The 15,942-nt window shown below is 37.1% G+C and overlaps 1 protein-coding gene across 2 annotated transcripts in view; it reads left to right on the top strand.

Annotated features, from left to right (window-relative positions):
• Positions 1-15,942, top strand: part of LOC139963826 (flavin-containing monooxygenase 1-like) — a 49,501-nt gene that overhangs the window by 3,033 nt on the left and 30,526 nt on the right. For both annotated transcript variants that reach the window (XR_011791767.1, XM_071965010.1), the window contains exons 2-7: positions 839-1,001; positions 1,912-2,078; positions 3,019-3,310; positions 6,132-6,187; positions 10,997-11,393; positions 12,046-12,290. Coding sequence is in view for 1 of the 2 variants with exons in the window: in XM_071965010.1 (XP_071821111.1) it covers positions 884-1,001; positions 1,912-2,078; positions 3,019-3,310; positions 6,132-6,187; positions 10,997-11,393; positions 12,046-12,290 (1,275 nt within the window). In the remaining variant the exon portion in view is untranslated. The remainder of the gene's footprint in view (positions 1-838; positions 1,002-1,911; positions 2,079-3,018; positions 3,311-6,131; positions 6,188-10,996; positions 11,394-12,045; positions 12,291-15,942) is intronic.

Genomic DNA, 15,942 nt, shown 5'->3' with positions numbered 1-15,942 from the left:
CTCTCCATCTCAAAGCGAGCATTGCACTGAAATATATTTACAATATGACTGACTAACTATAACAATAATTGATCAACATATATAGGGTCTTGCTTCTCGCCCACCGTAACAGAATGTCCATCCCTTCATCGGGTGACACCTTCTGTCCATTTTCACACATACCAAGTTGCAGGTTTCGTATCCATGAAATAAAGAAATACCCATGCACTGCATGTGGCCGTGGTTAAACCGACCGACGCATCTTCATGCAGATTTAATACTTGTTTTGTGAAGAATAAACTCCGATCCTGACCTAATATGTTTCCCTCTCCCGTTTGATACTGCCGTTTCTTACCAAACCATGTACTTCTGTGTAGAATACAGTATTATTTAACTGTATGATAATGTTGACAACTGCATATTTATTATAACGATGATTATATAACCGGTGCTGTAGCCGAGTGGATAAAGGCGGTGACATTTGAAGCAATGATAGCAATCGGGAGGTTCGGGGTTCGATTTGCGGCCAGGTCATAGTAAGGTGGGTTTTTCATCCCAAGAGCAATCCACGGTTTTCCCACCTGAAATGACTTTCTAAATTCTAAAGGCTCTAAATTTGAGATAAAATGTTGCATTGGAAGCCACCCAACGTGTATGTTGTAACCCATATGCCCTTGCGGGTTTCTCCTACATTTGCGTTCGCTTAAGCGTCGTAAAATTAACTGCTGTGGTTGATATATTACAGTATAGGCTATATTGGTTAAATTTAAACCGACACTTCATTGTTACTAATGTATTTAACATGATTATACTACAGATATTACTAACTGTCCGTCTTTTTTTGTTTTTACCCTTTCAGAGATCTCTATAGATATTAGCTGTATTGATCTATTATAGCTTTAAAATGACCGTCAGCAAAACAGTCGCCATCGTTGGAGCAGGGCCGTGTGGACTCGGCGCTATTAAGACTTGTTTAGAGGAAGGACTGGTACCTACGGCATTCGACAAATTTAAATCCATTGGTAAAGAACTGTAATATATAATTAAATTTGATCGATGATTAAACATCATGGGTAGATGAAATATTTCTGCCGGCAGGACTTAATTCGAAACTTAATTCAATCGACGGTATTGGTTCACTTTTTTTGCTGACTGAAGCTCTTTCAATATTGACTCATTATTCACAAAGAATCATGACACAGCCATGTATAGTGAATATTTACTTAGACTATCATCGATGATAAGTTTACTTGTAATTTTCTCCGAAATCCTATACTGATATAGAACGTAGTCGAGTTATATTCATGTATGGGTAGGCAGACATCGCAATTTAAACAGAACCAAATTGTCAAATAACAGGCACCCGCAACTGACATACACAGTAATGAAAAAATAGATTTATTATCATATAAATATATATATATAAATATATATATATATATATATATATATATATATATATATATATATCATATAGCAGTTATCAGAGTATCATATGCAGTTGTCAGCATTAACTCAATTAGCTGAGATGAGATCTTAATATCAATATTTTATCTCTTATTATATTGTTGAATATCTACTGTGCGTTTTTACCGTCTTATCATGTATTCAGATAACCAGTTTATCCTATAACGATACCGTACCCTCCCGGATCCCACCCATCCTCACCCCACCCCCACCCCCAAGAAGAGGATTGATTGTACGTATATAGATGGACGGACGGATATATATATATATATATATATAAATGTGTATATATATATATATATATATATATATATATATAAATGTGTGTATATATATATATATACATATATACATATATCTATATACATATATATATATATTTATATATATATATATATATATATAGGCCTATATATATATATATATATATATATATTTCTTTATTTTTGTATTTCTTCATTTTAGGTGGAATGTGGAATTATGACCCCGATACATCCAAAGGGACGTCTGGTAGAACTTACAGGTCACTGGTTACTAATTCATGTACGATCATGTCTTGTTACAGTGATTTTCCATTCCCAAAAGATGCGCCTCCTTTCGTGCCTCATAAAACATACCTCAAATATTTGAACGTAAGGAAATTATACTTCACGCATGGTATGATGTGGAAATGTGCGAAGCTTTATGATATGGTATGGAACGGTTGTTTCGGGCAGGCCCACGGTACGGTATGGTACGATATACTATAGTAAGACAAGGATAGCAGGTCCTTGGGTAAAGTACGGTACCGAACTGCATGTGATATGATATTGTATGTCGTGTTATGATATGGTATGTTGTGTTATGATATATGGTATGGTCGTGTTGCAAACTGCTGTTTAATTAAGCTGCCTGTAGAGATAACTTATTCAGCATTCTATCCGAGAGGATGGCAAACTCGATCATAGTGACGCAGAAAGGATCGCAAGATCAATCGGATCGATATCAAAATGTATATGTTAGTTTACACTTGGAGTGTATACGCTTACATCTCGTTATATACTTACATCTCGGTATTTATATATATATATATATATATATATATATACATATAATTGAAAATCGTAATGAGTTGGAAAATCAAGAACAGTGAAAAAACTTCCAGCCTCCACCGGGATTCGAACCCGGGCCTCCCGCTATATATATATATATGTATATGTATATATATATATATATATATATATATATATATATATATATATATATATATATATATATATATATATATATATATATATATATATATATATATATATATATATATATATAGATTTATACGCCTACAGTGGAATTACGACATTCCTTACCGGTTTTCGACCCTCTGGACATACAATCAGCGTCCATAGCCTAATGGTTAGGGTGTCCGCATATAAAGCGGGAGGCCCGGGTTCGAATCCCGGTAAAGGCTGGAAGTGTTTTCACTGTTCTGGATTTTCCAAATCACTACGATTTCAAATAGCACGTGCACTCACATTTTGGTATAAACACTTATATAGCGGTACACAATTCACTTGTGGTTGGTATTCTATGCAGGACTATGCAGATCACTTTAAATTGCGAGGTAACATTCAACTGGATACCACCGTGGTAAAGATCGAGCCAGCTGAAGACTATGACGTCACAGGCAGATGGATCGTACGTACTCAAAAACGTGGCGAAGAGACCGTCAGCCAGACTTTCGATTACGTCATGATTTGTAGCGGATTCTTCACAGATCCTTTTATACCCAAAGTCGAAGGTGATGAGATCTTTGAGGGTGAGATTCTCCATACCGCTCAATACAGAACTGGCGAACCATTTAATGATAAAACAGTACTCGTTATCGGTGAGTAAAATGACCTGTTTTCCACTTCTATACGTTTGTTGTTTTCAGCACAGTAGATCGGAAAAGTAGAAGAACCTGGTACAATATAAAGTAATCACACAATGTTACTACCATAAGTGAAACGTACAGTTACAAATTTCGTTTTTGGTTTCGATGATAATCGTTACCTTTGTAGTCATGCAGGTGGATGAATGTGTGTGCGTGAGCGCGTGTGTGTGACGCCTTGCATGTAAACACGATATCTCAAAAAGGGAATCTTGGACCACTCTCATATTTAATGTGTCGAAGTACCATATTGAGTAGAAGAAGCCTTTTGTCTTTTGGCGAGGTTAAAGGTCATTTGGAGTCACCAGGGGTGAAAACCTTGTAAAAACGATATCTCAAGAAGGAAAAGCTTGGACCATCTCATAGTTCGTATGTAGTTGTGACACGTTGAGTTCAAGATCTCTGTAGTTTTTGGTGGATATCAAAGGTCATTTGGAGTCACCAGAGGCCAAATTCTGGAAACCTTGTTTCATAATCTCCCATCGACCAGCCTATTAGATAACATGTGCGATTCGCCTCATAAGAATAGGAGACGCGGTTGACGACTAAAAATTAGCTTAAGGGCATCTGTAGATAAGAATCAGAAGCCTGGACCAAATCTCCATTGACTTACGTGTGTCGGTAACTTTGGAGTTGCCATGTACGTCGCTGCATCCATGCCTGTGTACAAAGGTGTGTAATAAACGTTTTACTGTTATTACATACAACGTTGCTATTGGAATGGACGATATCATTGTGAATCATCGGTATTATATCCTTTTGAATTTTTCCGATGCATTTCTCAATTGTCGAGATTCAGTGCCAAATACAAACTTCAGGTTCGGTGTAGTTATGTCGGGGAAATGACCAGGCGCCGTTTACGTATATTAAATGTCGCCTAGTTAGATGTTTTAGAATCAAGCCAGACGCTAAATCTTGGGGACCAGGGGTAAAAACTACCGGCGCCTGCTTAATGTTCGGTTTGTAGGTGTACCACAATGAGTAGAAGAAGCCTGTTGTCTTTGGTAGCGATCGAATTGTATGCTAAATACAAGTGAAATAGTCATCTCGGTCATCAGCCGCCAATGTGAATATTGTTTTGTCATATCTCAATGCGTTTTGCTGTACTACTTAGATTGAAGTAAGTTGTTCATCCTGGCTATACCATACAGCCTAGTGTGTCACATTCACATTAGATTATTCAGGTAACATTATCGAAACCACACTGCAGTTTTGCTGTCTGGTTTTGGGTATGTGTGTAAATTCCGAAATGTCTGTACCCATTTGTAAATCTGTTTATAGAATTTAATAATGCAGTTGTCAATCTTCGCAAAATCGAGTAAAATGTAGGAGTTCTTGAAATCAGAGATCGTTAATTTTTAATGTGCTTGAAAGTGTCAGGAGGTTCCATGGGGACTGATTGCAAACGCATGCAATGGCTTATGCCGTGTCTGGTTGTTAATGTTTGTTGACCTTAAAAATAACCATGCATGGGATACTATATATCAGGGTTTCCATAACTTTACCCCCCCCCCCCAAGAACCCACTGTGGATGTATAGAGTTGTCCACGAACCACCAACTTTTCGAGGTACGATCTGAGTCATTATTATACTATAATACGCAAAACAGTGCTTCGTAAAAGATCAAGTTCGTAGTGTAATATTGTCATGAAAAAAAACAAGAGATGAAGAAATATTTATTTGGAAACATCAAGATCAGATCATGCAGCTCTTTATCTTAACGACGTACTGTGATGCGTACACCAACTTCACAGGAGTCATGCGGCCTGTGTCTGTTTCATAATTCAGTTATTTATCACAATGCACGGTATACGGTACTACTATGGCAACATATACGTATGGAACGCGAAAAGAGTTTGTCGATAGGACGACTTCTGTACATTACTAAATTATAATGATATGTCAGATTTTATTTCAACAAAAAATAATCTAGTTTTGACTTTCAGAAACGTCTCATGAACCCCCTGGGATGGACTCACGCACCCCCTGGGGTTCATGCACCCCAGTTAGGGAACCCCTGCTATATATTGTGGTATCTATTCCCTTGTGATACCTCGCTGAATCGTGACATGGTCATCGAATCATGAATCGTCATGATCACGTGGTTACATTTAAAAAGGTATGGGGTTGCGAAGGGATCAAGGTACTTGGGTTTCATGCCCAGTCTCTTTCTTGGAAGAATTATCTTGAAGAAAAATAACGAGATAAGAATATGGAATGTCTTTCTGAAATAAAACAAAAATATTTCATGAACAAATTTTACTTACACATTTCCGTGTCAGGTATACTCTTAGAAATTCATCGGCATTTCAGCCACAAACTTTGCAAGTACCTCCTCTAGTATCGGACAATAACAAAACACATGGCAGCAAGGATACCTTCCATGATACACCAGCAACAGTACGTGGCTGTTGTGACGTCATATTTAAACTTGCTCAAGTCTTCTATGTAACACACGGAGAACATTCTAGCGAAGTCAAAGAATTCCTGGCTGTTTTGGGAGAGTTTGTCGTCATTAGTTTTTTCTATAACTCATGTATTGATTTAATGAAGAAAGTTGCTTCTCTTTAAAAGACCAACATTCCCTGCAGCCTTATCTTTTTGTTTCTCATGGAGCTCTAACATGTTTCCTTTAAGTACGGTACGCTGTAGGCCTACTTACATACACAAAGGTGATACGCGTGGCATGCTCATGTAGTTGGATCATGAAATGGTAGGTTACGCTAGGTTCTTAAACAAACTTGATAATTTATTTCTGTCTTCTTTATAATTACAGGAGAGAGTCTTTCCGCTGCCGATATAGCTGTTGAAACAAGCATCTCAGCCGATCAGGTAATACATGCATGGTTGGGTTGGGTGGTAATGTGGCACTGACTTTTAAGTCACATTCCCCTCCCGATATAGGATCAGTAATAATACCAATGGAAGAGGAACCAAGGGCGGGGTGGGGTCCTATTACAAGCCGTTTTAACATCTACCTCGTATATTCACTTAAAAGAAGAGTTTAGAGGTTTTTCATATAAATCATCAAATTAGTACACCGATAATCCCCGACCATAATCCCCAACAAGCTTTGATTAATGCCATTTTCGCTATCGTTGTTTCTTACTCGTGTTTATGTTGTTGATATCCTCTTCGTGTGTGTATTTTTTACTTTTCTGGGGATACAGGAACGTCATTTTTTTTTTCGTGGTAAGACGTGCATTTCTTTCCTTTTTAACTAGGTATTCTTGTAGTTATAATCAGCCCAATTCCATAGTTTATATAGCTGCATCTTTCATTCTGCTGCGGCAGAACCGTCTAAAATATCACTAACATCCCTTTAGTATACCAATATCTAATTCCAACGAAAACCTTGATTCCTGGAAAACAGTAACCAGAACACGGCCAGAATAAAATTATCTGATAGCTCTAATTCCTCATAAGATACTGTTAAGCCCAAGCCTAAAGCTACCAAAGTTATATAGTTAGTGGAATAAATCCAGAAATCATGAATCACCCACAACCACCCACAACCACCCACAATCACCCACAAATTAAAAGAACCAAACCATGCACATGCGGACTTAACATATTATTGGAAATGATAAGAAAAAATAGAAATAACCGTAACAGTGAAAGTAATATATCTATACTAGAGCCGTAGTGGGCTACAAACCTTATACCTTAGGAAAACCGAAAAAAGGGAACTCCCCAAATCTCTTCTCAGCCGTAACCTGCGGGTTAAACCCAGACATAGATACAAATGATATTAAGTTAGAACTCCTATAAGACCAATGCTATAAACCAATTATTCCTTAAAGACTCAATGTGTGTTTGTCAAATTGAAATTTCGACCTATCCAGCTTACTGCCCTCAAAGCTCAGTAAACATGACACCGTTCCATGCAATTTTCGTATTAATATGCATTATTTTTATTGAGTTATCTGTCGTAAAACATTTGAGCTGAATAAAATTCGCCAGATTTTTTAACGAGTCCGTAGGTTCTACAAACTTCAATCAAAATTTGCAAGTCCCGCCCAACAGATCATGCGCCAATCAATTCTCTGTTTTGTTTACGACCGTTAGGCCTAGGCTTACTTTCGTGGCTAGTTTGAATAGCATATTTCCTTTGGTCTTACCGATGACGCTTGCAAAACTGTGTCATTTCCTTCCATTGCAATGAATAAACAGGTGTTTTCAAAAGTTTCCTCCGTGGAATTGGGTCAAAAAAGTTGACGATACGTGTTTATATATATATATAAGTCACATTAGGTTACATATATATATGTATATAGGTTACATTTGTGTAATGAGCATGCTGATATGGGCGGTCGCAGTGATTTCACGGTAAATCGTTCGCTCCATATAAGAGCAACTGAAAAGAATGTTCTTTCTTTCAATTGGGACGCTTTTCTCCATTGAACTCACCTGGTCAGAGTGCATTTAAAATAAGAAACATTGAATCTGCTTCGGAAGTTTGTTTTCCGAAATTCATCAGCAAACACGTTTTAATTGAGACATTAAAAGATGGATGTCCAAACTAGCAAAAGCAAAAACACTTCCAACCAAAATAAACCAATCTAAAAGTTACGCAAACACAGTCTCTAACCTAGGGGTTCCCTAACTGGGGTGCATGAACCCACAGTGGTGCGTGAGCCCATCCAAATTAACGACACAACTAAAATCCAGAGGAATTCACGCATTGTAAAAGAGTATCAAATTATATCGACAGGAAAAGAACACAAAAAGTTTTGGAAAAATATAAACTTTATATAATTTAATAATTTTTTTAAACTAAAAAGTCGAAAACCCCAACTTAGGAAATAGCACTAACTATTTAATTGATAAGAAGGGGAACAAAACTCAAAACCCCCAAAGATCAAATTAAACTCTTCGCATCCAAATTCCAGAATATTTTTACAGTCCCTCGTGACCCTAAATTCAACACACTTCTTAAAAGATGAAAATGATAAATTTGTCCATAAGAATGCTCATCACCTAAATTCTTGCCTTAACGGTACTCTAAATGACCCAAAACCCCCTCCCACCAAACCAATCAACTGTAACGACGGGGAAAATGGGAATTAATAGATAAAAAAAAGTACGTCCTCCATGCACGGGTAAAGATGGTGTAATGTATATTATGTTAAAACACTCTCCTGATTACTTTATAAAGCTAAGTATTAATCTCTTCAACCAAAGCATTAGAACTGGCTACTTTCCAAAGCCCTTGGAACATGCTCTAACCATACTTTTACCCAAACCAACCCAAATAAAAACAAAACAAATCCAGAAAACTAACATTATACCAATTAGCCTCCTTTCAGCTCTTGGAAAATCTTTGAGTAAATCTTAGACAACAGAAATAGAACCCACTCTTTGAAAGCCAAAATATTTTCAACAATTCCCAGTCTGCGGGTTTTAGAACCAGACAAATCTAAAACAGACTACCCCATGGAGTTGTTATGTTCCATAACAACTCCCTGCACTCCCCAGGGGTCTGTAACTAGCCCTCTTTGGTAATCTCTGTTTGTAAACGACATCCCCACCCACAATGTATGCAGTTCAAAAGTCAATTTGCTGACGACATCGCTATGTGGAACACATGTGAACTAATCACCAATGCTGTAAACTATATCCAAAACTCAATCTATGCTATAGAAGAGTGGCGTTAGTTACCGTTGGGGAGAATCATAATCAACCCAATCAAAAGTAAATTCATAATATTCGAATATCTATATGAACAGAAGTAAACTTAAAACCATTAAATTAAATCTCTTTGATAATATCATAACTATAGTAGCATAGATGTAAATTTCATAGGTGTAACAATCGATAAAGATTTGAATTATAAGGTACACATAAATAAAGTTACAGGGATAGCCTGGAGGACGCTTAAACCTCTCCGTACAAGTAAGTAATACAAACTCATCTTCGAATCTACCAAAAAAACAAACATTGCACATAAGAGAACAAGACTTCCTCTTAAGAAGAATATATTCCACTTACTAAGAGAAAGTTGATTTCACTTAAAGAGTTATTCATTTTCACTTAGGAAGAACATTTTGTAATTGATTTGTCTAAACAGATACAAAAAAAAAAATAATATTCCTAACTGAAATTAAAATCTTCTTAAGTAAACTTGACTTTTTGTTTATTTATATTTTGACTTCAGGGGAATCAATTTCAGTTAAATTTGAATTTACTTTCAATTTGGATGAGTTTCAGACAGTTATCTATTCAGTTTACATTAGTTGACCTTCGTAGCCATGGTTAATGCCTAGTGGAGGGAGACCTTTGCAAAAAAGATTGACTGTGGGTATAGCCAGCGGTAGTGAATGCATTTCCGCACCTCTTGTTTTGGGGCGATGGCGTACGAGCTTAGGCGCAGAAGCGCGGTTATGACTTATGAGCATAATGGTCGTATCGAAAAGCCGTTTGGACATTTAATCCTCAATTTCAGATATCTGAAATTAAGAGAGAAGAACTTATATGCTAAGCATCCTGTTGAAATTTGCATGCAATTCCTCCATTTTCCGTTTTCGACATATATACGATAGTTGACAAATGCCGCAGTTTAATACCGTTAAGCAAAACTTGAAGCTTGCAAACAGGTGTGATGTCATTGTTGCACAAGTGACAGCAAATCATGCTTTGTTTTTCTATGTTGTTTTTTCACTGTATCGTTGTTGACCTTAGACAGGATAGGGGAGGGGGGGGGGTGGTTCCATCTATCATTTCTTTAGCCGGGATGTGAAGTATATCAACACTTCAATAAATGTTCGAGTGTTTTGCTTTTACTCGAAAACGATACATATGTAAATTAAAGCAGCATTTAGCGTTTTGTCCCGTTTTCCACTTTTTTTACAAGTCCATCGAGTTTTTTACATATACCAATCACAAAACAGCAAACTAAGATATTAGCCAAGTTTTTCCCCTGCCAAAAGCGTTTATTGGCGAGTAATTAAGGACATTTGCAGATAATGAAAAAAGAGTCCACCGACAAATTCCACATTTTATATTAATAGCATACAGTTCCCCAACCCACCAGTTTGAATCCAACTAATAATCCAAATAATAATAATATATAATAAGGGATGCAGGTTCGTTACGAGCCGTTGCTAAAAATAGATTCAAACGTCGAGTTGGTAACTTGGTACAACCAGCGAGCTGGACTCTAACAGCTCCCTGGTACAACTGCCATAGACAATCTACACAAATCAAGCATGGTGTTGTATTACGTATTGGCCAATGACGTTCATAGCTTTTAAATATTCATATTATGGGCGAGGTATATTTGGATCCCAACGGAAAATATCTTCGAGAAAAAAACAAAGTTGAAAATTTTAAATTTTTCGACTTCTATGCCACCATTTGAAGTAAAATTTGAATAGTTAAGCTAGTTATGTATGTCGTTATGGCATCGTGGAATGAGTGAGGTTGAGAAAAACCATAGAAAAGAACGCAAAATGCTGCTTTAAATATTATTTTCACCAGTATGTTTAGTATACCTTCTTCCTTCGTTAGTCAAACATTAATTTTACTCTGGAAACTCCATTAACCTTACTATGCAGGTTTTAACGGGCACTTCTTTTTGTTCTATCATTTCTATAATTCAAGGTCATTTCTATAAGTTTTACTTGATTTTTTTTCTACTAGGTTTACTTGAGTATTCGACATGGATTTTGGGTGTACCCTCGTCGTACATACGGCGGCATACCCTACGATGCATTTCTCGAGCGTCGAATCACCATGTCCATTGTCCCTACGTGGTTGCTTAGATACGTGTACCGACTATTCTTGGAAATAGATATTGATTACCAGGCGGCAGGAATCAAACCAGAGAGGAGAGTTTTCGAAGAGAACTTTGCGGTAAACGATTTGATATTCACTCAAATCACGTGCGGTAAAATTCGAATTCGTCCAGGAATCAAACGATTTTTGACCAATGGCGTAGAATTCGAGGATGGAACAAGGTTAGAGGGTCTAGATGTGGTGGTGTTTGGTACAGGATATAATGTTAAGACACCATACATCGATGACAGCTTAGTATCCGGTAAGATTGGAGTTTTTTTTCGGTGTGGATGTGTGCATTTGTGCGTGTGTGTCGGGGGGGGGGGGGGTTCTGCTTGTCTAGCCCCAAATAAAATGTCATATTTGTTTTATAAAAGTATTGGACCACTTAAAAAAAGACATATCAGGCTATGACCCTGTCGCGATCTCTTCTTATAGGGTCGTAAAATTTTAACTTTTTTCGCTATATTTTTTACTATTTTTTGTGGTTTGCCATCAAAGTAGTATAAAAAAGATCTTGGTGGTAAAGGAAGTGGAAACATCTTGTATATAAATCAATATCAAACGTTACAAAACATAACACCATTTTAAAACTAAACACCCTTAATCTAAACTTAATATAAACAATTTCATCAAGGGGGGGGGGGGGGAGTAAACCTCTTCCTCGTAGAGCCCTTTCTCATCCAAGATTGATGTCATTTCTATTTTAGTATGCCATCATAAGTCATTATGCAGTCTTATCGCCTAAAAGGCTTAACATAGTTTGTCGCCACCTAAACCAATTTACCTCTCATATTGCATAGAAATCGTTTTGGTAGTTTCACAGCATTCAAGTGTCACAAGTCATTCTTATCGTCCAGGCGAATTTTATTGTTTTACGGCGGTTCACATTACTCTTTTCACTTTTTCCACAGATGATCTCCAGACTCGTAACCTGTATAAGTACGCGATTCCTATCAATTTGCCACACCCGACAATTGCCTGCATTGGCCTCTTCCCTACCGACTCTGGCTTTACGCCGGTAGGAGAGCAGCAATCGCGGTGGGCCGTTCGAATCTTCAAAGGATTGATCACACTCCCTCCGGTGAAGAAAATGGAGGAAGATATTCGTGAGAAGGAAACCGACTTGTGTAACAGATACGGTCGTCCGAAACTTTTTGTAAGCTCATAGTTTTCGTTGCTGTAAATGCATGCCATTTTAAATGTATTGCTAAAGTTAAGTCTAGTCTTTTAAAGCATTTTTAACATATACACTACCCTTGTTGATTCCCCCCCCCCCCAAGCCCTCGTAATTAACATTTGTAACATTAACGTTGTAGTGTCGCATCGTCATCAACACCGCCATCGTCCCAGCCACAGTCGATGCGTTCGCCATTTTCGCCCCTCCTCATTCTCCTCCCACCCCCACCCTACCGCCAATGTCTTCATTGGTTATCGTCACTTTCAAATTAAACCTGAATTTTGGGTGTAATCTGTAACTTTGCACCAGTATGCCAAATTCGACGTAATATTTGCACATATATCATATACCATTAAATCTAAATGAACAATGTATGCAGTGACAACTGATTGAGTTTTCCTGAATAACTTTTTATCTGTCATTTTAGTCATCGCGCAACTTTGTTTTAACCCACACATTTCATCATTCCTGATTCGATTTTAAAGGATGCAGTTTTAAAACCAAAGTTATTCCATCAGTGTATAAAACTCGCATGAAATACCACTGTATATTGTAACAATTCAACACAAACTATACCTGTAGCGATGACATGCTGTCAAAAAATGTAAACAGCGCCACTCAAATATATTACAACAAGATTTGATCAGCCTATACAGGCGATAATGTAGCATTCGTCTGTTGCTGTTTCCGGAAAGCGAAATGACTATTGTAACGGTATTGGACGATTAGTAACACAAATGAATCGTACGACAGATTAGGCTCCGCCTAGAAAAGATGTTTTCCCGTTTCGTTTATCAATATTGGTGAGCCAAAGAACGTCACTCTAGAAGATCGCTGGGTTTGGCCAAGATTTTCGGATTTCATTGACTATATTACAGTTTTTTTTACGTAAAAGGTCGAGATACCGAGCACCATTGGGATTTGTATCTTTTGTGTGGTTTAGTCATTTGTACGGAAGTTGTCAATTAAACATTTTGCAGAAAATTGTTCAATTGCTCAGTTAAAGCAAATGAGCATTCCAACATTTTTCTGATATTTGATAAGATATTATCTTGTTATTTTAACAATTTACTGAAAAATGTCAATATAGGGCAAGGTTTTTTCTTATGTTTATGGCACTTTTAAGCTTCCGTCCATTTGCCATTTTGTCCAATTCTATGATGAGCTAACCTTGCGGAGTAATATTTATCTGTAAAGTAAAGTATACTGTTCTCAACAGCGCTGATCGTTTGATTAACAGACTAACACTGCACGGTATACCTTTAGAGTCCATGTATAAACATTACAAACACATTTCCCCCTTTGATTAGGCCTCTTCGAACGACGAAATTAAGAACAAACAACAATATCTTTACTATAGTGAAGGAATTGAGAAACTAGTAGGACAATTTGATGGGAGTATAAGTGGTAAAGTCGATTCTCGTTAATTGCCACCAACGCAATTTTGTTAACACTTATTATGGTTCATCCACAGGGCAAGTATGATATTGTAAAAGTTTGCCACTCCCCAATGCCGACCCTTCGTCACCTTTCATCCATCATATCCTATCCACCCATACCATACCATTTCCCTTATCTTCTTACCCTTCATTTCCTCCTCATGTCCTCTCCCTTCCCTATCATGCCCCTACCCTTATGGATCATTTCTCCACCTTTTCCCCATCCTTTCCCACCATCTTCCAACCCTACCCCACCATCTCCCTCCATTTTCCAACCCAACCCCACCATCTCCCTCCATTTTCCAACCTAACCCCACCCATCCCCTCTTACCTCTTCATTACACCCTCTTCCTTCCATTTTATAAACCATCTCTCATTCCAAGAACCTGCCATGCCCTAAGGGACTTTTTGGGCACCCTAAAATGAATTACATCCACCATCTATATACACCATTCATACCATATCCCATATTTATTAGTCATCCCTACATTGTACATTCATCCCCATATAATTATGCTACCTAGTGCCCCACCATTCTCATATTCATCTCACATCTGCATCATCCCTACATTAGCTAAAAGTGACATATTTCCCAACATATTGGCGTAGTGTGTCAAATTCATGCAACCGAAAGAAGAAAAAAGAAGAAGAAAAAAAAGGATGGGTGTATTTCTAAAACTTTTCAAGACCTAATGACCCAGTGTATATACCTGTTTCTTTCAACATCATAAATGGGTACATACCTGTGTCCACAATCCAGTTACTGGAATGCGAAGATGGTTTGTTCTGGGTCGAGATAATGTAATGTTTGTATCCTGGCACCCGGTACTCATAGTTAGTACAGTAGTTACTTTTCATGTTCCACAACCGTGCATCAGTAACTACTGCGCTGAGTGCGCATCACGGTAACATGTGTTACAGGTGGCACAGTAATTACTGGAAAGCTCCGAGTCCGACAGGTGAAAATTTGCAGTAATTAAAAAAAAAAATTAAAAAAAAATTAAAAAAATTTAAATTTAAAATTTTTTAAATTTAAAGTGAAAAACTTGCAGTAATTACTGTGCCACCTGTAACACATGTTACCGTGTTACGAACACAGCGCAGTAGTTACTGATGCACTGTTGAGGAACATGAACAGTAGTTACTGTACTAGCTATGAGAGTATTGGCTGCTCCTGGTGTACTTTACAACATTGAACAAACCTTGACACATCAGCATTAAAGACTGAGTTTTCCGGTTGTATCTGAACATTGCATATACTTGTTTCTGGTTTTAACTCTACCGAAATGAGAGCCTCGAAAAGATACACAAATTAAATGACCTACAGTTTATATCATGTTTGTTGCAACAAAATGTTAATGCAGACCATGTTAAGTAAATTAGCAGGTTAAGATTAGATAATATGATGCATATTATGCATTTCCTTTTTAAAATGGTGTGTGCTAATATAATGCAGAATTTTAGATCAGGCTAACAATTTCAGTACATATGAACTACACTCAAGTTTCATGAAACAGTTTCAATTTTCAAAGGCTATTTATTCCATATATAGTACAAGTGATTTAGAAGGTTTTGTGCAGATTATTTGCTTATTAAAGCATCATATTGATAATCATGAATACATACCCTTTAAGCCCATCAACTTTATACTTTGATATAGTAGTGTAATTTCCCTAAAATTATACTATGACCAATATTTGTAACTGTCCGCACCACAGGCCTATTCAGTTTCTTGTTACTATATATTTAAAGGAGCTGACGTCACACAGGTGAGAAATAGAGATCACATATGATGGTCCCATTGCTTTCATATAGAAAATTGTCTAGTAAAGGTATCTATTATGTAATTAGAGCGAGTAGACTACGGTAAGATTGTGTGGTACTTTATTTGACAGACAGCTTTTACCATATATAAAATTTCAAGGGAAAGTTATTGTGTTTCGTAACATTTGAACCATCATTTCTTGGATAAATCCAACATGCTGAGTTTGCTGGATCAACTCTTTCTTTCTTCAACACTCATATTCTCATAACAGTAACACCACACAAATGTGGTGAAAATTGTTGAAAAAAGTTGTCGCGCACGGAATGTCCTAATCTAGGGATACATTTTCAATTAAAAGACGGAGAGGGATGAACTTGACCAGCATTTTTTTATTCCGTGGCGCAATCGTTAAACTAAGCTTGAATTC

This window comes from Apostichopus japonicus, chromosome 22 (assembly GCF_037975245.1).
Source record: "Apostichopus japonicus isolate 1M-3 chromosome 22, ASM3797524v1, whole genome shotgun sequence".
Classification (NCBI taxonomy): Eukaryota; Metazoa; Echinodermata; class Holothuroidea; order Aspidochirotida; family Stichopodidae; genus Apostichopus; species Apostichopus japonicus.
This window is presented reverse-complemented; position numbering and strand designations above follow the sequence as displayed.